General features: G+C 37.5%; 1 protein-coding gene across 1 annotated transcript in view; it reads right to left on the bottom strand.

Annotated features, from left to right (window-relative positions):
• The window catches only part of LOC139739149 (transient receptor potential cation channel subfamily A member 1 homolog), a 178,351-nt gene that overhangs the window by 36,329 nt on the left and 116,321 nt on the right, over positions 1 to 25,701 (bottom strand). Inside the window, exons 16-21 of the mRNA XM_071649766.1 lie at positions 14,317 to 14,450; positions 9,436 to 9,750; positions 8,237 to 8,380; positions 7,008 to 7,116; positions 5,609 to 5,700; positions 1,603 to 1,821 (exon numbers count right to left, since the gene is read on the bottom strand). Coding sequence (XP_071505867.1) covers positions 1,603 to 1,821; positions 5,609 to 5,700; positions 7,008 to 7,116; positions 8,237 to 8,380; positions 9,436 to 9,750; positions 14,317 to 14,450 — 1,013 coding nt within the window. The remainder of the gene's footprint in view (positions 1 to 1,602; positions 1,822 to 5,608; positions 5,701 to 7,007; positions 7,117 to 8,236; positions 8,381 to 9,435; positions 9,751 to 14,316; positions 14,451 to 25,701) is intronic.

Below are 25,701 nucleotides of genomic sequence, written 5' to 3'. Positions count from 1 at the left end.
TAAAAACTTAAAATTGGGCCCTAAAAGTTCATTGACCCCTGCCTGTGACTTTTGACCTGGTGGTGACCATCAACTCCCAACGGTACATCTACCATCCAAGTTTGGTCACAAATAGACATACAGATCAAAAGATATGGTCCATAATCTAAACGCGCCCTAAAAACTTAACATTGGGCCCTAAAAGTTCATTGACTCCGGTCTGTGACCTTTGACCATGTGGTGACCATCAACTCCCCAAGGTACATCTACCATCCAAGTTTGGTCACAAATAGACTTACGGCTCAAAAGGTATGGTCCTTAATCGAAACGCGCCCTAAAAACTTAACATTGGGCCCTAAAAGTTCATTGACCCCTGTCTATGACCTTTGACCTTGTGGTGACCATCAAGTCCCAAAGGTACATCTACCATCCAAGTTTGGTCACAAATAGACTTACGGATCAAAAGTTATGACCCATAATCAAAACGCGCCCTAAAAACTTAACATTGGGCCCTAAAAGTTCATTGACCCCGGTCTGTGACCTTCGACCTTGTGGTGACCATTAACTCCCCAAGGTACATCTACCATCCAAGTTTGGTCACAAATAGACTTACGGATCAAAAGTTATGGTCCATAATCGAAGCGCGCCCTACAAACTTAACATTGGGCCCTAAAAATTCATTGACCCCTGCCTGTGACCTTTGACCTTGTGGTGACCATCAACTCCCCAAGGGACAGCTATCACCCAAGTTTAGTCACAAACGGACTTATGGATCAAAAGTTATGACCCATAATCGAAACGCGCCCTACAAAACTTAACATTGGGCCCTAAAAGTTCATTGACCCCTGCCTGTGACCTTTGACCTTGTGATGACCATCAACTCCCCAAGGTACATGTACCATCCAAGTTTGGTCACAAATACACTTACGGATCAAAAGTTATGGCCCATAATCGAAACGCTCCCTAAAAACTTAACATTGAGTCCTAAAAGATCATTGACCCCAGCCTGTGACCTTTAACCTTGAGGTGATCTTCATACTTGGCAAAAGGTAAACTTTGTATGACCACTCTTCCCTCCAAGTTCGATTCAAATTGAAGCCTAGAGTACAGAGTTATTAAAGTTTTTATAGCGTTACGGACAGACGACGGATGGACGGACGATGGATGGATTACGGACGGACAGACGCCGCAGGCGATCCCTTAGTCTCCCCTCACCTCCGGTAAGCTCGACAAAAACAGATAATAACAAGACCAATCCCTGGAATATGAAGAAAGTTAAAGTGATAATCCTGATATATAACTGAATGAAATAAGAGGAAACGTCATCACTGACATAACATATAATTATTATTGTGATATACCCGATGATCTGCTACAATTAGAGTAATGATAAAATGTCAATCTTGTCTGTGTTCTAAGCTTCATTACCATCGCAAACCTGTGTTACCGTCTGCCAATGACATTTTGAGATGATTGTCCTGTCAGAGAATCCATATCAGCAAAGGTAAATTCCTTTACGTATATTGAAATTCTACTTGGGAGAAGTTGCAAATCTATTAAAGCAACACATTTTGATGAAACATTAAAGATAATATTCGATTTATAGTAGAAATTTGAACTCACCAGTAGGTTCATGATGATGATGGACATGATCACCACAAAGACGATGAAGATGACATACGTGATGCCTTCATAGAAGACGGATCCCAAAAAGGTCTCTGTCAGTGTGGTATCCACAGGCTCCAAGTAGTTTTGGGTATGGAAGATGGAATCAAACTCAAATTCGCCTATCATCATGACGAATGTCTTCACCAGCGAATATTCCACCCTATAAAATGGGGCCTAGTTTGGAGGGAAGACATTGAGGAAATTTAGTTTTCATCAATTTACTATTTTTTACTTTGTCAAAAAGGACTTTGACAGAAAAGAATTTAAGATGACATAAAAATAAACATGTTTATCTCATCATTTTGATTAATACATGTATATTGGCTCTGTTGCAAAATCTTGTGCTTGAATCCAAATGTAATGACTTCAAAGAAAGCCCACTTTCAACTTATCAGAATATGGCATTCAGGAATTGTTGAACATTTATGTTCAGGTTATGTTCATTTATAGTCCTATGCTATCTTTAATTCTTGCCTTTGTTTTCTTCATGAGATATCATTGAAGAAGAGGGAACCTTCCATAACTAAGGTGCTATTATTTCCTAATTTGAATTTACAGAAACTCAAGTTATGCTCACACAGAAGCATATCATTGATGGTAGCAGATAAAGTGATGATAAAGATCTTGCCTCCTTAACCCTAAAAAGACTGGGCTATTTTGGTAGCTCGAAAGACTGGGGGGGGGGGGGGGGGGGCCCTAAAGGGCCCCCCCCCCCTTAAGATCTCGGCCTTGGATCGCGCGATCGCCACGGAAATTTGCACAATGGTAGTGTGCGATGTAATCTACAAGATCATATATTCCAATTTTCCAAGATAGTCTTCTTTTATTTTATTTTGATTAATTATGCTAATTTATGCGAGAAATCAGACTTTTTGATCTAAATCAGTAAATAAAGCTCCAAAAGTGCTCATTTTTGGTCTAGATATTCTTTGTGGCATTCTTAGCAAATGTACTTGAAAAAAAATTCAGTACCAAAATTAATTTCTTATTTATTTTATTGTTTTATGAATTTCTTATGTATTTCTTTGTTTTTTCGAACTTTTGTTTTTGTTGTTTTTTTCAGCAAAATTTTTGGCAGACCCTTTTTGAAGCATAATACTACTAAAACAAATTGATTTTAGCCATTGAGAGTAAAAATAAGCATATTTATATGAACCATGTGATAAAACTCCAATTTGTATTGACTTTGTACACAAAATCACATTTTTGAGCCATTTTCGGTCTCACGTGCATGTACAAAAAGTTATGTAACTTCAGAACCGTACCCCCTGGTGTCACAAATTTGGTGTCAAAATGTGCGGGAAACTCGAAAGAAAAAAGTCATAGAGCATCGCGGCGAGAGCATTGCATGTTGCTGAGTAATCGCGCGAAATGTCGAGGGGGGGGCCTTTTAGGCCCCCCCCCCCCAGTCTTTTTAGGGTTAAACTACGATGTGTATCCAAACAAAGCTAATCATTGATGATAAGCTCTAGACCCATTAACTGCTAGCGAGTCTTAGTAGATGATTAAACTACAGAACTGGGAGAAATATATATACACACACCACTAGTGATAAACCTGATGATGTGAGATAGTGGTCACTCTCACTTTTGAGTCCACTGATTATCATGTCCATAATTATGATGCTAACTCCAGGTTGGGACCTCCCATGGCTTGTGGATAGAGCATAAACCCTGAGAAATGTGTAATTCTTATCGTTATCTTTAAAATAGCCAACTTTCAAGTACATCTACACTGTACTAAACTATGAGTTTATCATCAAAGTTACACTTGCAGCTTTAAACTTGAAGTTAAGTAATATTGTGTGAATGTAACTAATATTCTATATAAGACAGCTTCATAAGTTTAATGTATGTTTGCATAAAAGTCAGTTGAGTTAAGCATTTTCTAATTTTAACATGCAGTAAAGTATTATATTCACATAATCGCATGTATGATTATTCATTTTTAGCCTTGTCAAAATTTTATGCACAGCGATTCTTTGTAGATACAGTATCGGCTCGAAAGGATAAAAGTATAGTGGCCTCTAACATGGACATTAGCCTGTGAAGTGTACAAGAAATACAACTGTCTATTCATTTCAACCCTGTTCATCACATAATATTACTACCACAGATTCCTAATGGACGTGATTGTTTAGAAATCAATTATCTTGTTCTTTTTTTTTAAAGAGTTAAAGGGGATGGCTAGTAACTGATCAGTGGGAATCAGTGGGAATGCTGAGGGATGATTGTTCCAATCCTTGTGGGATTCATTTAAGAGTACATTATATATCTATTCTTGTGTGAAAATTATTTGCTTCAGAATGGTCTCATATTCAAGTAATGTGCAGTTTAATGTTTCCAGGTAAGCGTCCCTGGTCAGTGACGGGGCATTAATCTGCACATTACTTGAATATGAGACCGTTCTGAAGCAAATAATTTTCACACAACAGTAGATATATAATGTACTCTTAAATGAATCCCACAAGGATTGGAACAATCATCTCTCAGCATTCCCACTGATTCCTACTGATCGGTTACTAGCCATCCCCTTTAAATGACCTCAGACCATGACTTTCTGCCTCTAACCCTCTCCCAAATTATAATAACATAGTGGTTTTGCCACAGGATGTAATCTAAGGAAATCTTGCTCACTTGAACAATAACAAAGCTGTTGACACAATATGTTGGACTATTGATTACATCCAGATGCACAACAGGATATTTGTTGCACAGAAAGTCTGTTATTCTTTCTTCTTGTATCTAGAGAATCAGAACTCTCCAAGTTTGATAGGTTAATATATTCATGTTTTAAGTTCATTGTTCACATTGTTAAACCGAATTTGACCAACAAAACCTTTGAGATAATGCATGAACTGGAAATTAACAGAACATGAAACATGCTAGACTACCCGTGACATGCTAGACTACCAACAGAGAAAGAATCCCTTCAAACATGTCTTCATATCGCTCGAATCAACCCCTATTACATGATAAAACTCTAACACTTGACATTTAACTAATACACTCTATGGACTATGTCTACATGTGTATATGCCCTGTACATACAGATCGTAAATATCCTTTAACCCTAAAAAGACTGGACTGGTTTTTTTTGTTAAAATATCATGATAATATACATGACTTCTTTGTAGAGTGCTCAAGGTACATACATGCTATCATTACCCCAGTCACTGGATAGGCATACATTATTTCCAACCAACACTGACACTACTGCTCACTCCTTACTCCCTGGGAAGCCTTCCAGCTAGTCCCCATCTTACATCTTTTAGGTTCCCCCTTCCACATAAACTGCAATCATGTTGTCAGGCAAAAAGAGTTTACGCAGTTAAGTGTCAAGTTTTGCACAACTTTTGATACTACACTTGTATGCTTTTAGAGAGATACATGACATTGTCACAAATGTCACCAAAAAAAAAATCAGCTTTATTTCGCACCTGTTTGCGTGCAAAGTGTTGGAGTATCAAAAGGAAAATTATAGATATTGTTTTTAATCTTCTCTTACAATGTAACCTTCTTAGATTATGTCAATTGTGAGTTTAAGAATCAGTTCTATGTCATAAAACAGAAAATACGTTTGACAAAAACAAAGAAATACATAGGAAATAAAACAGAAAAATTAAAATACAGAAATACATAAGATAAAATTGAAAAAAATTTAAACCATTGGGATTCTCTTTCTTGAGTGTGTGATACACTGAATATAATCATAATGTGAAAATTTTGTTTATGATTTCATTAGCAATATTGAACAAATTCATAACTTCACAATAAAAATGCAATTTCTGATAAAATTTGCACATTTGCATAATCAATAGCACATATATAAGAAATATATAATTATAATTGACTATGCAATCTTGTAAAGAACATGATGATGAACACACATTTCAGGGTTAAACACACACACACACACACATGCATGCATTTGCAGATATTAAAAACACATAAATCATAACCTGGTTCATGAGCAGCGCATAGAAGGCAAGTGCAAAGGCAACGATGAACAGAATAAAGAGGACAACGAAGTTTGCAAATGTTCGCAGAATATCTGTAATGAAGAAGATAAAAAATATTGCTTGTAATACTTTTCCTGCAGAAATATTTCAAATGCTGGTCATGTTTAATCAGACCAAATTTCATTTCAAAATACAACAGTACTGGACAGGAGATTTATCAAAGAATTTGAATTTCTTCCTGATGACATGAACAACCAACTGGATTTAGTACAATCATGACCACTGTCGTTATGAAGCAGAATGCTTTATTTTACCAGGATACAGCTTTTTCATGCTCTTGATATTATAAGTCATCAATAATTTTTTTTTTTTAATCTGTGATACATGGTGATACAGCAAAGTACTACTATACATTTCAGTCTGTTTTTCTCTTTAGCAGAAATCTGATCAAATAAAACTTTTCACATATTCCATGAACTTGTTAGTGGAAAATTGAGCAAAGAAAATGGGATTCCATCGAATTCGAGCCCGAGACCTCCGGATGGTAGCCCGGTGCTCTACCGACTGTGCTATAGAAAGCCCTAATTCAGTGTTTGTCCCAGAAACCCTAAATTCTCAATGCTCAAATGATCAGAAGCTATAGTAGTGTGTTTGTGTGTGACATACACGTACACACTTAAACCTGGCTTAAAGGGGATGGCTAGTAACTGATCAGTGGGAATGCTGGGGGATGATTGTTCCAATCCTTGTTGGATTCATTTAAGAGTACATTATGTATCTATTGTTGTGTGAAAATTATTTGCTTTAGAATGGTCTCATATTCAAGTAATGTGCAGTTTAATCGCCCTGTCACTGTACAGGCATGCTAACTTGGAAACATTAAACTGCACATTACTTGAATATAAGACCATTCTGAAGCAAATAATTTTCACACAATAGATACATAATGTACTCTTAAATGAATCCAACAAGGATTGGAACAATCATCCCCTAGCATTCCCATTGATTCCCACTGATCAGTTATTAGCCATCCTCTTTAAACCAGAAGGATAATTCAACTTGGGGATAAATGCGAGCAATCACAGAAGTGATGCAGCTTTTTGAGAATGTAACAAAGGCAAACAGAAAAACTGATGAGAAATGAATAACATTTATAGTGGAAAATTGAGCAAAGAAAATGGGATTCCATCCGGATACTCCGGATGTTAGCCCGGTGCTCTACCAACTGAGCATTAACTTGAAACAAGCATTTGTCACAAACTGCCTTTTTAAAAATTTCTCCAAATTTGGATGATTCTACCAGGTATCATATATTTTTTTTGGTGTAAATGGTAAATGAACTTTTGCATATACTAAACTAATGTAGAAAAGGAAAGAGTTACAAGGCTGATCACTTTACCTGTGAACATAACAACGTAGATACCAAGCTGTGGAAACTTTCTGATGAATAGAATGAGATTGATCCATGCCAAGAAGACTGCTGCTGCCCCACACTGCCACTGCCATTCCTGCAATCAATTGAATCAAAACATTTCGCACTTACTGTACATTCAAATTTTTTGACATTTCTGTCTGGAATTTAATTGCCACCATGACTGATAATTCGCAATTAAATGGAGATCATTCACTGTACATCTACATTTCATTTCTCAATATATCAATTGCAGGGCTGCCAACATTGGAAACTAGTTGAGTGTGAGACTCCCATAGGCCAATGCTAGAATTTAGGAGTCACAATGAGTGAGGTCAATAGAAATGCATGCAAATGAAATAAAGTTTTAGAGTGAGAAAGGACCAAAATGAGTGAGAGTTGGCAGCCCTGCAATTGTAAAGGCAGTTCCTACATAAACCTAGTAACATCCTTGGGCATTGAGGTATATGAAGAAAGGAAGTGTCAAATTAGGTACCTTTTACTGTCCCTTTTGAGTATTCCATCATTCAAAACTTCATAATGTCTTCTACACAAAGCAGTAATGGACTAGTAAACAAAACACACACAAAAAAATCAACATCTATTTAGAAAACCAATGGCATGTATCAAAGAACTAGTACTTTGATGATAATCTGCCCCTCTTCACTTCTGTTTTCTTAACAACGCCTTTCAAAAAACCACGGATAGGATACACGTATATTACCTAGTGCTAGGGCAAAAATGCATTGGGTGATGTCAAGCTTGGTCATTGTGCTGGCATTACAAAACAAGTGCCTGAAATTGAGCTCTATCACCCAGTGATAAGACTATTAAAAGCAAATGATACCAATCATAATTTTTACATCCCTACCATGAATGTTAGCTTTTCACAACTGTAAGAGTCTGATCACACTGGAATTTCTATATGTAAAGGTGATGGCACATGGTTCAAGTCAAATATGAAAAAAAAAGCAGTCCTGACTGATGACTTAAAAGGCCACAACATCCATCACTATACCAGTGATCTCAATTTCATATGATCATGTCTAGAATAATGGTACCCATTTCATGGGTGACTATTGCATTAGCATTGGCTACACATGTATATACTTGATGACAATTCAATTGAGGACGATGTTCTATCAATGATACTAATACCAATGTCAAACCTGGAAAATGCTTGTAATTTGGCAACAAGTTTAGTGTAGCCTGGTTACCATGATCTGTCCAGCATCATTGTGGTAACTGTAGAACTCATTACTGATTGGAGCAACAAACAGGATAGACAGGCCATACACACACCACTCCAGCAGGTTCTCAAAGTTGATGTAGGAGAGCATCTGGTGATATATCTGGACAAACTATTTACACAGATTATATGAAATCCTTTAATCAGGTACTGGTGGCAGTCACAGCTACATGTACCACATACAAATAATTCATCACGCAAGTTCATACAGTGCACTGCAGTACTTAATGGTTGCTCATCAAAGGAGCAAATAACACCACTGACAATAAAATAACGAAACAAACTACAACTAAGAAGTATCTGGAGTGGTACAAAAGAGTGAAATTAATCTGGAGGGGTATATCAAAAACTAATTCATATATCAAAACCCTATTTATGCTGGTAATCAGTCTTGTACAATGTACTTCAGGTTTCCATAAAAATAGCAAGTCACATAGTAGCAGCGCAGAAAGAAAAGTACATTCAAAATCATTCAAAATGTCACAATTAAACAGGTCAATGGATAATTTCAAAAAATTCTGAATCAACTACAGTAAACCCTTATTATAACGAACATTGTACAACAATAAAATTCTTGTTGCAACAAAGTGAAAACTCAGGTCTCAAAATTGTCATTTATACATCTTTATTGTTCAACTACAATGAATGTTGACAAACAGTGTAATCAAAGAAAACTGCCAGTCCCAAGGACTTCGTTATAACGGGAGTCGCCTGTACATAGAGTTTGAGATACTGTCTTCATTATGTAAGAAGCATCACTAACAAAGTTGAGTTGTCAGTTATGAAAACAGACGAGTGATCACTACAAGAGTGTTACCACATATTTTCCAATACAGTTGACCTTGCCTAAAGTTGACATAATCGTGACCATGCAAAACATGTTGACTTTTACACAAATGTCAACTTACGCGTAAATTGACCAAACTTCAGCATTCTACAAGAAGTAGATCAGGTGATTAAAGTAATTATCCCCTTTATGGACAACTATACAAAAACAAGATCATGCTAGTATGCAACATGTTAATATTAGCATACATTAAAGGAAAACCAGTCTAAAAGTTTACATGGAGCTGCTTGAAAATCAGAGATGTACTTTATTGCAAAACATAATCACTCTAAAAACTTTTCTCCCCCATAATAAGTATCACATGACCTATTGTAACATACTTCACGCAGTAAATTGAAGCCTGCTAAGATGATGATCAACCAATGCCCAATCTCGCCAAAGAGGAAGAAAGTGACCCTGCTGTAGGACTCTGTCCAGCGTACTGTGCCATCAAACCGGAATGTGACACCAGTGTCATTGACTGAGAAGTAGAATGGTGGTGGGTTAACAACCACATATCCAGTGAGGACAGTCAAGAAGAGTAGGTAGAAGACGAGGGATGAATAGTAGAAGTGGCGGCCATAGCTGCTCCACTTGTGATTCAGAAGGCTGGTAACAAGTGGGTGCCCCAGCAGCTGCTCACGTTTTGACCGCACCTATGAAAGCAGCAAATAGTATGAAAGGCTAACAAGATTAATGCTGAAGGTCAGTTAGAACTATTTACTAAATACCACTGAAAGTATTTACTGCTGGTATTCCAATTTCTTCATAATTACAATCTTACTACAGTTAACCTCGCCTATTAAAGTCGAATCTATTGGGACCGGCGAAAACACTTCCGAGTTATGCGAAATTTGACTTCCGCGGAAGTCGAATTCTTCTTCGACTTGTATTTTCAGACGAATTTTCATAATCAAGTGTCTTATTATGTGTTTATTGGCCATGGAATTACAGTAGATGTTAATACTATTTTGTAATTAGTACTTCTGTTTTGTTTAAGTTTTAAAAAAGAATTCTGGAGCTCAATTATTGGACTGTGATAATTGAAATGCGTGGCACGCAATTTCTGCAAAAGATCGCTAACGAACGCGGGAGTTCGGGGCGCCGTTATTTGTTTGGGGATCTTTTTACTTCGGTAAGAATTTTAAAACAATTATTTTTTTTTTTCGATGAACTTTTCCGCACAATGCGTCATGATCTGGTCGTGATTTCTTTTTGAAAATGTCTTTACTGTCTCGTCATATAGCGCTTGACCTTCGCCAGACGTGCGCGATGTTCGCAAAATCTTCCTGAAACCCCGAACAAACCCTGAAGCTTAGATCGGAGAATGTCTCGTGCATGTTTCGCGATATTCTCCGATAAATTTTTATAATGCAGTGTATTTTTATGTCTTTATTGGCCGTTGAATTACAGTAGACGTTAGCAATACATATAGAATTCATTGTTTTGGTTTTGTTTTGATTTTTTTTTTTTAAATCGAGAAACTTACTTTCCAACTTTGGAAAATTTGGACTGTAATAATCGAAATGCGTTTAATGCACGGAGTTGAATATTATTGTCATTCATTTCCGAACATCAAAGGGATCATTCCACATTTATTTTGGCATTTTCCGGAGCTGAATGTTATTGCTATTTATTTTCGAACGTAAAAGCAAACATCCGGCATTTATTTTATCATTGTACGGATTTGAATACTATTGTTATTCATTTCTGATCGTCAAAGCAAACATCAAACGTAAATCTTACCATCGAACGCATCTAAATTTTACTGTTGTTCATTTCGAAGTTTAAAAGCAAACATCTGACAGTAATTTTAGCATCGTATGGAGTAGAATATTACTGCTATTCACTTCCGAACGTAAAAGCAATCATCTGACACTTATTTCAGCGTCTTCCGGAGCCGAATGTTATTACTATTTACTTTCGAACATAAAAGCAAACATCCGACATTACTCATCATCGTACGAAGTTGATCATTATTGGTATTCATCTCCGAACGTCAAAGTGACCATTTTGACATTTACTTTAGCATCTTCCGGAGCTGAATGTTATTGTTATTTACTTTCGAATGTAAAAGCAAATTGGAAATATCCGGCATTAATTATGTCATCGTACGGACTTGAATATTATTATCAATCATTTCCGAGTGTCAAAGCAAACATTCGACATTTGTTTTTAGCATCTTCCAGAGCCGAATGTTATCCTTATTCATTTCCAAACACAAAGTAAAATATCTAACATTAATTTCAGCACCGTAAGGAGCTTAATCTCACCGTTATTCATGTCCAAAAGTATGAGCAAAGATCCGACATTCATTTTAGTATCATACGGAGTCAAATATTACCGTTATTCATTTCCAAAATCAAAAGCAAACATCTGACATCTATTTTAACATCTTACAAAGCTGATTGTTACCGCTGTTCATTTCCAAAAGTGAAATACAGGAAAGAGAAAATCCTAAACTCAAGACAGCTATCAATCTCCTTGAAAACATTCTCCAATGATTAATGAAAAATTTGCGTTGTTGCAATCAAATTCGTAAACAATTGCAGTCAAATTCGCACACTGTTTTTATTGTCGGAAATGGTTTTTGTTGTCCAAAAGACGCTCACAAACAGAGATTGGTGGCTTGTACATGTACCGGATTGTGAGGACCTTTTCTTTTTCCTTTTTTTCCCCAAACTGTGCTGCGCCGCCCGCACATGACTCGCCTCTACCCTGGTACATGTGATTTATGTTCTTCTCAGCTAGACATCAAGGATACGAGGGATATTAGGATTAACTTGTATTCGACCCTTGGGAGTATTTTATTTCAAAAGTAGTGTGTTTTTTCCTTCGTTCATTTACTGAAGAATGAAAGAATGCGTCACTTCCATGTTTGAATGACGTACGGGAAAAAAAAAAACTTCGACTTGTGCGATGAAAATTATATGTATTTATACCAATCTGGACTCGGAATTATCTTCGATATAGGCGAAATTCGACTTGTAAAACTTCGACTTGTGCAAGATTATTTTAAAGAAATAAGTTAAGAGAAAATCGGGACTTTTCTGGAGTTTCGACTTGGCCGAGTTTTCGATTTATGCGAGGTCGACTTAGGCGAGGTTGACTGTATACCCTGCGCTTGCAGAGTTGATGGAGCCTACAAAATTGTACAAGTAAAGCTTGTAACCTTGGCCTTCTGGCTATTGATAACTGCTGCAGAAATTGTCTTGGACTGAAATGCACAGTTCTGTATGCTACCAATGTCTCTTGTACAGTCAAAATGCACATTCAAAGATTTGTGGCTGAAATGCGCAATGTGTTAAGCATTGCACTACTTAAAGGTCCTGTCACACCTTTCCGGGCAAGCCTTGTGTGTGACTTGCAAGGAACAATTTTTGCTAGCCAGAGGTCCCTGCAGATGGCCCACACCTGACAGTACCTAGAACATATCTTGCCTGCAGTTACCCGGAGGACAGTGTGCACGCAAGTTTGATTTGCCTGCAGTATTGTTCCAGGTGAGTCGTGGGGGCTTGCCCACAGAGGTTCACCAAGAACACCAGTGGGAGGCAAGTCAAAGGCAGTTAACCAGCTTGAAGTACATAGGTTGCCCTGCCTGTGGATATCTGGCTATGCACCAGAAATGCAAGTCATCTGCAGACATTCTACGAGCAGAATATGGGTGTTTTACTGGCAAGGAATGGTGTCGATACTGTCAATATCTGTGTAGCTGGTCAGTTCTGCGGGCATGGAGCGAGCAAACTGCATGCATGTTGAGGGTTAGCTACTGCCTTTCTGCTGGTTAGCTGAGGTTCAGCTGCCACCAAGATGGTGACATTCGCACCTCGCAGAAAACTCCCTCACAGGTAACACGCAGTATGTGACACAAGTACTTTGCATTGCCCATACGTATGTCGCCTGTAACTATTAACACGGATCAATTTTGAAGCTCTCATGCGCCATCCATGTGCCTGATATGATGCATCACGCATTACCTCGGGGTACCGTAGTACCCCGGGGTACCACGTTGTGTAGCGCCACCTCACATCCACTCGAGGACAGCCGCAGAGAAATGCATGTACTGTGTGTGCATCTACAGTCATTCCCATGCCACTGCATGTGATACTCTGCATGCATGGTATGCTGCGCTAACAATAGCGTGTGCTTCAGTGCAGTGTCGTGGCTAGCACGCGCTAGCTCCAGCACCAAATAATTTCCAACTATTTGGGCATCCAGGGTACAACCTTTAAAAAAAAAAAGTAATTCAACAAAATGGTTGATTTTTATTTGGTACCCCGGGATACCATTTATGTCATCATATGCAGGTCACACATCAGGCAGAATGTAAGTAGCACACGTCCAGCAGGTGAGATGCACGCACACTCGCGAAAGATCCTTCTGTATCTGCAGAAATTATCCTGCCCGTTGGAAAATCCCTTCACGCAATAATCCGCGTAGCTTAATACCTGGAAAGGTGTGACAGGGCCTTATGATCTACTCATAAGTATCTTAACGGTTGAGAGCATACTTCTCAAACTTTTCTACCACTACTTGTTCACCAATTTGAAAATTTGATGGAGCTCAGTCAGCAAAGAGAGACCCTTATTAAATTGAGCCACTGCAATATCAAATGGTCTATACAGTCACAGTTTGCAAGTGTGAAAGTTTTTATCAATGCTTTGTAGCAATGTGCATAAAAACAGCATATAACCTGACTTTACACATGGTCTCAAAATGTTGACAATATCATGATCACCGTGACTGCTAATCCCATAGCATTTTGTTTCTGTATGCACCCATTTCTGGTTTGGTGGCACTCACATCATCCATGTGCATTCCTATACATAGTTGGAAGATGGCAGAATTATCAGTGAGATGTGAATGTCAAACTGCAGCTCCAGTAGAGTACACAGCATATCAATTTCATAGCACTGAAATGTTTATTGTTATCCAAAGTACCTTTTAATATATGGACAAATCTGTAGCAACAATTATCTTCTTCTGGCTTCCATGGAGAATTGTAATCAATGAATGCTGTATCATTTTGGTCCATACAATATGAATACAATTCTGCTATGAAAATGACCATTGCTGAGATACAAAATAAACTTGAAAACTGAGCCTTCAAGACTGTGAATGGAGAGAAGATGTTTAGGTATCTCCTAACCAAAACAAAATGCAGTATTATGAAGTTCTCCGATAAAAGGAGATGAATACATTTCAAAAAATGGGGGTATTACCATGATGACAAGGGGGTGATTGGTCTTGATGACACCGGAATCCTTGGTGTAGGGTTTTGCATCGTCCTTCAGCTTACCATTGTCCTTGAAAGGTGACTCAGAACTCTCTGAGGAAGAGTCACTGCCGATTTCATCTGCATTTCAAGCACGTATTCAAAAGAAATTAAAGGTAAGATGTAGTTTTTAGAAGGGCTAAAAATTAATCTTCAACCTTTTGAAATTTGCTGGCAATACATCAAAAGGATCTACCCAAAAACTTCTCTGACTGCCATAATGAATTGTTTAGGATTATAGCGAGACCAAAAGTTAACTAGAAATGTCGCTATGGTGACTGCTATGCCTCCGCCATAATGTGTGATGACAGTTTCACATAACTGGCAAAATATTTAAATGACAGTATCGTTACAAATACGCTGAATGTTCACTTTCCTTGAAGTAGGTTTAATTGGATGGATGGCTATACTACCTAAGAGTGCAGGTATTTGGGGATTTGAGGATTTTTACTTCACTTTTGATTTTTTTATAAGTCTATGCATTGATTAACTGGCGAAAAAGTGTAATTTTACTATCAAATAGTAACATTTTTGCATTTTAGCTTGGCCTTTGACCCTGGACCTTTCACCCTATTACCCTTTAAAATTACCAAGAGAATCACTGTCAGGTAGAACATGCATCTGCATAGATATGTACTAAGTTCATGATGATACCTTGAGTCACTTTCGAGATATGGACGAAGAAATGAAATTTAGCACCTTCACTTGATCTTTGACCAAGAAACTTCCCAGAGAATCATTATTGGGTTATACATGTATATATCAAGTTTCAAGAAAAATCTGGCAAGTATTGCAATTTTAAAAATATCAGAGAAAAAGTGACATTATGAGGAGTTGACCTTGACCTTTGACTCATGACCCCCACATTCCCTAGATAATCACTGCTAGTCAGTACATGCATATGTACTAAGTTCCATGAAGATAGCTTGAACCATTTCCAAGATATGGAGAAAAAAAGTAAAATTTTAACATTTTCAATTGACCTCTGACCTTTGACCTTATGACTCGCAACTCTCTCTGGAAAGTCTTTATTCGGTGTTACATGTATACACCAAGGTTTCAAGAAAAAAACCTCCAGGCATTGCATAGATATGGGGGAAATAATGAAATTTTGAGCATTTGACCTTGACCTTTGACCTTGAGCATGTACGCCAAAAAATTGATCAATCAATCTTGGCCTAGCAGGACAGTATTTGTTGACAAGCTGCACACGGTTCACTCACGCATGTAAAATCAAAAGGACACTGCTATGGCCTGATTTGCAATCAAATGAAAAACAATGCGTAGCAACCACAATTAGATATCTTCTCAGATTGCAATACTGACGGCCTACCTTTTTGGCTAATATTTCACAATTTCATTGTAAACAACCTGAAATTGTAATATCCCATCATTATTTCACACATTTTTCATACATATGCATCCATTATAAAGAAAAAAAAATCCACAATTTCTGTTGTCACATGAAAACTATGTTTTATTTTCAAATCTATTTTTATTCTGCTTCTTCTGTCAAAGATTTACTGAATTTTGAAGACTTCCTGGTAGGCACTGAATGACAAAGCAACAAATGCTAAAAATCTGCCACCTCAGCAAAGAGCAATGAGCCATTTTCATACTACTGTAAAGGAAGATATTTTCAAGTGAGTAATTTTTTGCACTTGGCCGGGTAAAATGAATTTCCAGTGTTTTTAATTCCACGGAATCAGGACATAACTACTGGAACATGTGGCATGTCTTCTTCTTCTTAAGTGCCGTCTTCAGTCCGAAGGTTGGCGACTATGGACCTCCATTCCGTTCTCTTCATGGCCGCCTTTCTACATGCGGTCACACTCTTTCCTGTCAACTCCTTTATGTTGTCACACCACACACTGCACAGGTGTCCTCTGCATCTCCTGCCTTCTAGAATCCCTTCCAGTACATTTTTTTTTGGATGTTCTGATGACATGGCCAAAATATTTGAGTTTTCTTGTCTACCGGGAATGATAAGGAAATAACATCTAGTTATGAAGATACAATTGATCATCTGACATTATCTGAAAATCACAAAATGGCGCTTAGATGACATCACAGATATGTTATCATCATGAAAAGTTTCAGGTCATTAGATATCGATATTAGATTTATCGTCTGAAAATTTCATGTTAATTGGTCATGTCATTGTTGAGATATTTTGTTCATAAATTTCGTCAGAAAGAAAGAAGAATAGAACCAGGAGACCCTGGGGTCTCGCGCTCTCCTGAGTATCACAAGTTCACTATCCATGCAGTCATTCATCAAATCATACATAGCAATACTGTAGCTTATCGCTTACAATTTGAGATAAGAAGATTTTCAAAGATTCCTCAATTTGACGGTCTCCCCCCCCCCCCCCCCCCCCCCCCCCCACTTCGGGCATCATGCTCCAGTCCATGGGGTTTTCATAAGATGAAAATGTACAATTTAGGCTCTGATTAGGACCCCTCCCACTCCCTCCCCTGGGTCCCAAGGGGGGGCACCCCTGATTCTGTCATGAACAAACTTGAAACTATAGTCATCAATGTGTACTAACTCATAGTATTAACTTAGCTTTATCACTTCTGGTTTTAACCAGAAGTGAACAAATTAAGATCTTATCCCCTGGGGATGCTATCTACCAAGTTTGGTGGAAATTGGTCTTGGGGTTATCAAGAAGATGAAAATGTACAATTTAGGCCCCCATTGGACCTCTCCCACCCCATGCCTTAGGTCCCAAGGGGGGCACCCCTGATTCCGCCACAAACAAACTTGAAACTACAGTCATCAATGTACTAAATCATGGTATTAACTTAGCTCTATCACTTTTGGTTCTGGAGAGGAAGACTTTGTAAGATTCCCTGTGTGTTTACACCTTTCTTTTTTGGAAGTCCGATCACAATACCTTGCACATCTTGCAATTAATAGCTGTTAACATACACTAAATGCACACAGACACAGGAACAAGCAATAGATAGCATCTAACATCACTGAATAATGAAGGCAAGACAAAATATTATGTGTGTCAGCTACTCTAACAGTCTACACAGTAAAAACTGTGACCAAATCCACATGCAATATACAGTTGTATGCAATTAAACAATAGATAATACATTCGATTTGCAAACAGCAGAGATAACAAGGGAAAAGAGACAAATGCTGAAAAGCTTTCAGCAAAAGAAAAATATGCGCGACACAAGCACAAATCTCAGCACTACAAGTGCTTTAATAACTACATGTACTACATTCTGTGAAAAGACATGATGACTTGAAGAGAGCTGGAGAGTGACATCACATCATCATCAGATGTACTGTATACGCCATATATTTCGCAAGTCTAAATTTTCGCAAATCAGGAATTCCCAACGATTTCGCAAGTGGTTAAATTTGCGATCGTGGATTCCTGTACTGAATGGGAAAGTGTGCATGCTAAGTCACATTCACATGTGGATCAGAGTCAATATATTCGCGTGTCTTAAATTTCGCGAAACCTCGCGAAATATTCGGCGTATACAGTACTTCCACATCTCTGTCAGCTCTGTGATGTGTGCAAAACATTACAATGTAGTCAACAAAATGTGATGAATCTATATTATATAACACATCTTACAAGCTTGAGTATCAATGTTCTATATTGTCATTCAAACAATTTTTTTTTTTACAATAAATTCTTTCTTTCTATAATTTACAGAAATGGTGACACACAAAAAATCTACAAAAAGAAGCACTTTCAGTGCACCAAGCATTCTAAACATCAGATTTTAGAGTAAGATGTATCCTACAATGTAAACTTGAGTAATGTTACACAAGTCAATAAAAGGGACAATAGGATTATTTGGGGAATTTCTGTTTACAGTACAAAAAATACCTGTTTTACAGAAGATACATAATATGTGTACATGTGGTGTGGACCAATGTGGTGTTTGTGTTCATCTCTCCTTCTAGCTCTTATTCTCTTTTATTCCTAGCATTAAGCTAGCAGGGTTACTGGCAAAGACATTTTTTTTTTAATATCAGGCTGTTGAAATCTGTCTCTCAACTACTATTATATCATTACTCCTGATCCATATATTTCAATTCTCCTCCTGTTCAATAAAAGTAAAAAACTTAAAACTTATTTCATCGATAGCAGTTCTAGATATCAGTAAGATGTTGGAAAGAGCCAATTACAATCAACTGCTGGAGTACCATAGTGATACATCAATATATTCAGTAGTTTACTATTGAGCAATGTATGTATTAGAGAAAAAATCCACTCCAAAATTTTATAAATTTCACAAGTGGAAAAAATTCCTGCAGATCTATGCAAAAACGGTCAAAATCAAATAACAAAGAAAGCAGTTATGACATATTGATTTTTTTCCTTTTTTTTTTTTTTTTGGGGGGGGGGGGAAATTAACTTTCTTGACCAGTCATTACGAATATTCAAATCAGCAAGTTGATGATGTCATGCTCTCACAATTTCTTATTCATTCCATATACAGAAATGACAAAAATTACATATTTCAGCTGTATGAATATAACACTTACCGGTACCTTAAAATCACCCAAATAAAAAAATAAAAACAAATAAACAAATTTCAACTCTGAAGTACTTTGGTATAGGAATATGCTTTCACCTGTATAGCTAAATTCCGAACGTCATGTATGGGCAATTCCCTGATGAAGGGAGATTTTGGTTAAGGTATTTTTTTGCATCATATTATCAGCTCAGCGAGTGAATGCCTCACACTTTTTGTGGCTCATCAATTCCAAGTGACCACAGAGAGATAGGAAAGACACTTCATGACTGTTGAATGATCACAATACCAGCACTTTGGGTTTTTTCCCCTAATTTTCACCTGTTTTTAATAACTTTTTCTGCGACAAGAGATGTAGTGCACATTTTAAGAGATCACAGGAATGCTACGAACTCTCTTTCAACTAATTTTTGCATCATTTCAAATTCTCCAGACATACGATAGGTCAATGCGATGAAAAAGAACATGCTTGGGATGGAAATGGAATATTACTCAAATTCAATAGCCCACATAAAATTTCACAAAATTTCCATTCTATTTCTAATCTTTTGATGACATTTTTTTTCATGTTTTTTTTTTTCATTACACGATATAGGTTATAGTGAAATCATGTCAGTTGCTTACTTAAAGTGAAAACACTATTTGTATGGAAATAAATGTGGAAATGGATAATTACTCAAATTTAATAGCCAACATAAAATTTCACGAAATTTGCATTCCAATCTTTTGATGATTTTTTTTTTTCAGTACACATATAAGTTATAGTGAAATTATGTCAGTTGCTTAATACTTGAAGTGACAACACCATCTATAAGGAAATACATGCATATAGTAATTTCAGATTTTGGTGGCCATTTTTAATATCTCAAAACCTTCAAGGATGCAAGAGTTGCATCATCCAGATCCAGATTCAGCATCCTTAAAACAGGGTATAACCATCAAAAGCATTGTGTAGACAGGAAAACAGGCTTCATCCTCTGGCACCAAGACTAAAGCTACGGTCACAATTCAGAGCAGCGACCAACTGATTTGTAGGCTGCTCTGTCGACACTGTTTTTGGCATTGCCAGCAGTTTTTTTGAAATGTCAAGCAGGCTGTAAAACTCTAGTGATGCCCCAAGCAATGCCCTGTTGATTTCAGTGGTGGCTGGTCACCAGTCAGTCACTGGTCAGCATCTGACTGAAATTGACTAAAAACTCGCCAACCAATCGCAGAGCAGGCTGTTTTAGAGGGTTGTGACCATAGCTTAAGTAGAATCACCATCCGTACTCTTCCACTGTGTATTACTGTATGACATGAGGTATGTGCATGCATGCGCGCGCGCATGCGCGCGTGTGTGTGTGTGTGTGTGTGTGTGTTTGTGACAGGGTGCGAGATCAAGCACCCTATCACACACACACACACACACACACACACACGCATGCACATACCTCATGTCATACAGTAATACACAGTCACTGTGGAAGAGTACGGATGGTGATTCTACTTACCGGTAGGCTATGGTCACAACCCTCAAAAACAGCCTGCTCGGCGATTGGTTGGCGAGTTTTTAGTCAATTTCAGTCAGATGCTGACCAATGACTGACTGGTGACCAACCACCACTGATATTTGGGGCATTTGTTGGTAGCCGCTGAAGTTTTAACGCACGAGAAAGAGTGATGATCAGACACATGTTGTGATTCGTGGCATTGATGTATAATGCATACCTGTGATATGTTTGCCATGCATGCATTGATGTGCGCAATATTGTAAAATGTATTGTTTCACTTGTGTGCATGCTGTTCATGATCACTCAAATGTTGTAACAAAAACACATTTCAATTTAACAGCGTTGCAAAAAACCCAGCTTTAGTGCTTCAGAATAGTTCTAAAATGTGAGATAGGGATAGAAACAACCAATGTAAAAATTTGAATTAATATGATTAATGACAAATATTGTTAAATATGTGAACAAGAGTTATAATAAAAATGTTTCCAGACTAAACAGTCTACAGTTACGGTTTAGTAAGAAAAACAGTGATATCTCCTCATACTTTAGGCTATTTAGAATATTTATGTGGTAGGATGTTTTGTGATACAACTGACCTACAAATTTGCGTTAAATGTGAAATCTCGAACACTTTGAAAATCACTGCTCCAAATGGTAAACAATACCTTTAAGCAGGGACCACTGCACTTAGAAGCAGTTGGCAGAAGGTCCCAACTATTAACAAACAATGGCAATGGATTATAAAATAGTTGCTCATCGTCACAAAGTGTTATTCATAATCGCCAAATGTCTCTAACACTTTGGCAATTTTTTTTTTCATTTGAATGATGCTAGTTGCTAAGCATTAGTCAAGACACTAAATTAGGGAGCTTTAGATTTTGACGCGCGGACGTTTGAGACGACGAGTGTGCTGGATGTTTTCTCTCCCCTGCGTCCTGCTGAAAAGTAGCTTTAGACTACGCTGGGACGCAACGTGAATCGCGCCCCGATATGATCAGTGCATGAAGTAGCTCTCTACGTTGCAAACTGTGCAGACGTGAAAATAGCCCAGTACGCGTAATGAAAAAGTCAGGCGACGCAAGCTAAAAATAGATTGACTTTACGCGCGCAACTGCCAAGCTCAGAACATGTTTTTTTCCTCTGAACGTCCGCGCGTCTAAAATCTAAAGCTCCCTAATGTCATTAATGACAGAGACATGTCCTGATTTTGCAATTGGCAACTCCAAAATTGCAATGGTCCTAGGCATTCATCATTCAGTGAGATACAATGTACCTCCTTAACCAATTATGTTAACAACACTGTAATACTGTATACAAGCAGAAGTGCCCAAACATTCAGAGGCCATCGATGTGGACCTGGGGAATGTGAGTCTATAGTTAAAATCACAGATTAGTCTTGAACACTTCAAACACATACATATTAGTAGAACAGATATCCCTGTTATGCAGGCTGTGTCCCATTCTCACAGAGCAGAGTTCAGCCTTTTTTATTACATTTGGTTGCCCTCTACAATATTTATTTATTGTTGTAAAACATGATCAAAACATAATCAAAACATTAGAAGTACACATGTAACTTCCACAAGCAACTAGAGAGGATGACAAGCATAACAGTGTAGGAAGACTCAAGATATGTGACACCTCTAGAGGCTATTTTCATGATTGTAATGGTCATCAATTGAACAAAAGTGACCATTACAAAATATACACAAATGTAAACGGCAACACATGACTCATCAAAAGTGTCACAAATTTTAAGTTTGTTTGTTTGTTGTTTTTTTTTCTGAGTGAATACTACCCCCATGCTTTTATCCACAAGAATGTCTGTGAGCAGAGGGTTATGTGTCCAAGAACCATTGGTCAGTGTATTCTTGCCATTGGTTAGTTTATTCTTGCAACCTGAGAGGTCAGTTGCCATGTAATAATTTTTCACAGACCGCATGCACATTTTCCTTTCAAGAAGAATAAATCCCAATTTATACGTGGATTGAGTGACTGTAGTAATATTAGCAGAACACATATATAGTGAAGTTTGAGGAAATTTGGACAATCTTAATAAACAAAGTACAGTCCGATCTCTCCTATGTGGATATGTCGGGACCGGCGCTTATCCAGATAAAGGATTGGGCCTGATATGGAAAACTCAATGTTTAAAGGGGATGGCTAGTAACTAATCAGTGGGAATCAGTGGGAATGCTGGGGGATGATTGTTTCAATTCTTGTGGGATTCATTTAAGAGTACATTATATATCTATTGTTGTGTGAAAATTATTTGCGTCAGAACAGTCTTATATTCAAGTAATGTGCAGTTTAATGCCCGTGACTGTACAGGCACGCTAACCTGGAAACATTAAACTGCACATTACTTGAATATGAGACCATTCTGAAGCAAAATAATTTTCACACAACAATAGATATATAACGTGCTCTTAAATGAATCCCACAAAGATTGGAACAATCATCCCCCTGCATTCCCTCTGACTCCCACTGATCAGTAAATAGCCATCCCCTTTAATACATGCAGCTGCCTACCCAGTGGTAGGTAGCTACATACATGTATCAATTTGGCGTGAACATACAATTGTATGTCATGTCCTTGTCAGCTGGTCAGCATTCAAAATTCTCTGACAATTTGCTCAACAAACGATTGCCTGTACCATGCCCTGATTTATTAAAAGATTTTCTGTCCATGTTCCTGCGGTAATTTGGGGGTAGTGAATGTCTAAATGCATGCTATTTACACGTAGATGAAAATGAGATGTGAATGTATCTTTATTATGCTGGCAATAATATGTAATTTGTGTGAGTTTGTGTAGGAATTCTGATTGAGTATGAAATCCCTCTTTTCTCCATAACCATTAGATTAGGAAAGAAAAATCACGCTGAGATCGCATCCAGATAATAGAGAGATCTGGATAAAGGGAGGCCAGATAGGAGAGGTCGGACTGTAAATGATTTTTTTTTGAAGTTTTGGTTGTGTCATTGCTGGATGAGAAAGGCTCCTGGTTCCACGACATTATGCTCCACTGACAATTGCTAGAAAATTGTGACAAATGCTCAGCGACAAATGCTCTGAGACATTTGCTTTGGCGACACTTGTTCCCAATTGTTCCATCAACATTTGCTCTGAAAAATACATTTGCTCTGCCAATATTTGTTCCAAAGATACAACTTATGTTCCACCAACAATTATAATAATGATACACTCAGCTCATAAAGTGCATATTACATTCAAGTCTCTTTGCACTGTATAATAATTATTTCAATAATAACAATAAAGTTATAAAATACATGTACTCCAAAATTATATAGAAACACTACGATAAATTACAAAAGTATTGATTGAATAGATGTGTTTTGATGAAAATCAACTTTGATAGGTAAATGGGAACACATGACAACCATGTTTGTGGAAATTTCTGTGAAAGCTGAGTGCCAGGCAAAGACAAGGAATGCCATACTTTGCATTCCTTCAGCGTATCAATACTTGAGTAGCCTAGGAAACAGCAATGAACAAGTCCTAGAAGTGTAGTCTGTGAGTCAAGACCTTTTGGAATCACTGAAGATGTCACAATTTCATTTTTCTTTGTTTTGGGCTAAAAGAAAATCATTCACAAGTGGATTGATGCATAAAAAAGGATAAATTTATCACTTCGTGGCAAAAATCAAATCACATATTATAGAAAAAAACAGAATACAAAGAGATTAATGCCAATACAAATATTGCTAAAGTGATGCCACTGCAACAGCGCAGCCACTATGTTGCAGTTATGTGAGAGCTACCCAGCTTGACAGCACAATCATGACAATCTAAGACTTCTTGCAGTCTCATGCGGAGCAAAACTAAATGTTTACTTGTCAAAATTTGAAGGAACTTTAAAAGAATAAGACAGTTTCAGTTGAGATGAAGCTTTAAGTTTCCAATGTCTTTTAATGGCAATTTTTTTTAGATAATGCTAAATTTTTAATAAAATCTATGAAAGAGCACATAATTCTATGACGAAATCAAAGTTTATGTGTAGTTGATGAAAACTGGTTTTGAAAGGGCTGACCTAATAATAGGATCCACCTTTTACTAGAATCACTTTGTTTTACTTTGTTTTTGGATTTCTCAGCCATTTCAAAACCCATTTTCACCAAATAAACTTTGAATTCCTCTTAGAATTGTATGCTCTTGAACATTTCATATACTGTAAGTGGCTTCCAAGAACCTTGTACAATGCTCACAAATTAATCAGGAACCGTTTTAGTGGGATCCGCGCTTTAGTGCAACAAAACTTGATGTAACAAATTTTTCATGTGTTATTTCCACCGCCTAATCAGAACCATGGACCACTTTATTGGGACAAATCTTTGCTGAAACACTATAGTAAATCCTTAGAAATAACTGTGGGGATAATTTCCTTTCCAGAAGGATTGTTTTCTAACCAGTTCCCAACAAGTTATGCCGACTACAATCTAAAAATTTGCCATTAGCTGGGAAGTGAGATGCCGCGCAGAGGTGGTCTTCTTATTGAGCGTCGTCAGCTTCTACTCACGCACTTACACTGTACCACCCCTAAGTGCGATACGGAGAGTCACCTTCCCTGCCAGTGGCTCATACTCCACTTGTTTGTGCATAGTATGCATGCAGAATGTGTGTTTGTGGGCAACAGCATAATAAGGGGGCATGGGGATAATGAGAAAAACGTGTTTGTACGTTTGTTGCAATCAGTGTCATCATAATGTGCATGCTGTTACCATGTTATAACAACATGTGAAAGTTAGCATAGCTGCCTCTACCATAAATAGGGTAGGCTTCGTAACTTTATGTACTTCGAGCTCTTAAAAAAGGGTTATTTTGTGGATCAAATGAATGAAGGTTTGTTCCAATGATGCATTTGCCAGAATTATGAGACTGCTGTGTCTTTGTGTACTTGTTGCTGTGATTATCAGCAGGTTTGATAACTGTTCATGGTTTAGTGTAATGCCCACATACTGGGCTTCAATGCTGTGTTGTTTCCACGTGCCAATATCAGCCACTGCTTAAGCAGGAGCACTGCTTAGACAGGAGAAAAACACGTTTCTCGACCCCTCCCGATAAAGCAGTGAGCACTGTATCTTGCTAAAAGTTAAAAGCTGAATCCTCACCTCAACCAATACTACACCATCCCTTTAACTCTAAAGTGGAACTTTGTCTGGATACTTCAAAAGATTTGATGATCAACGGTCATTTGTTTTCTGCTCGTAAAAGCCATACATGTAAATGATGATTTCTTTATCAAACGTAAACTGTTCAATATAACCAAGCCAGAAACATATGACGCTTTAAGTTAAACTTGAAACTGC

Source organism: Diadema antillarum, unplaced genomic scaffold, assembly GCF_040938485.1.
Source record: "Diadema antillarum isolate AM-2024a unplaced genomic scaffold, OU_Dant_1.0 seq00000783_RagTag, whole genome shotgun sequence".
Taxonomy (NCBI): Eukaryota; Metazoa; Echinodermata; class Echinoidea; order Diadematoida; family Diadematidae; genus Diadema; species Diadema antillarum.
Note: the sequence above shows the minus strand (reverse complement) of the source record. Positions and strands in the feature narration are given on the sequence as shown.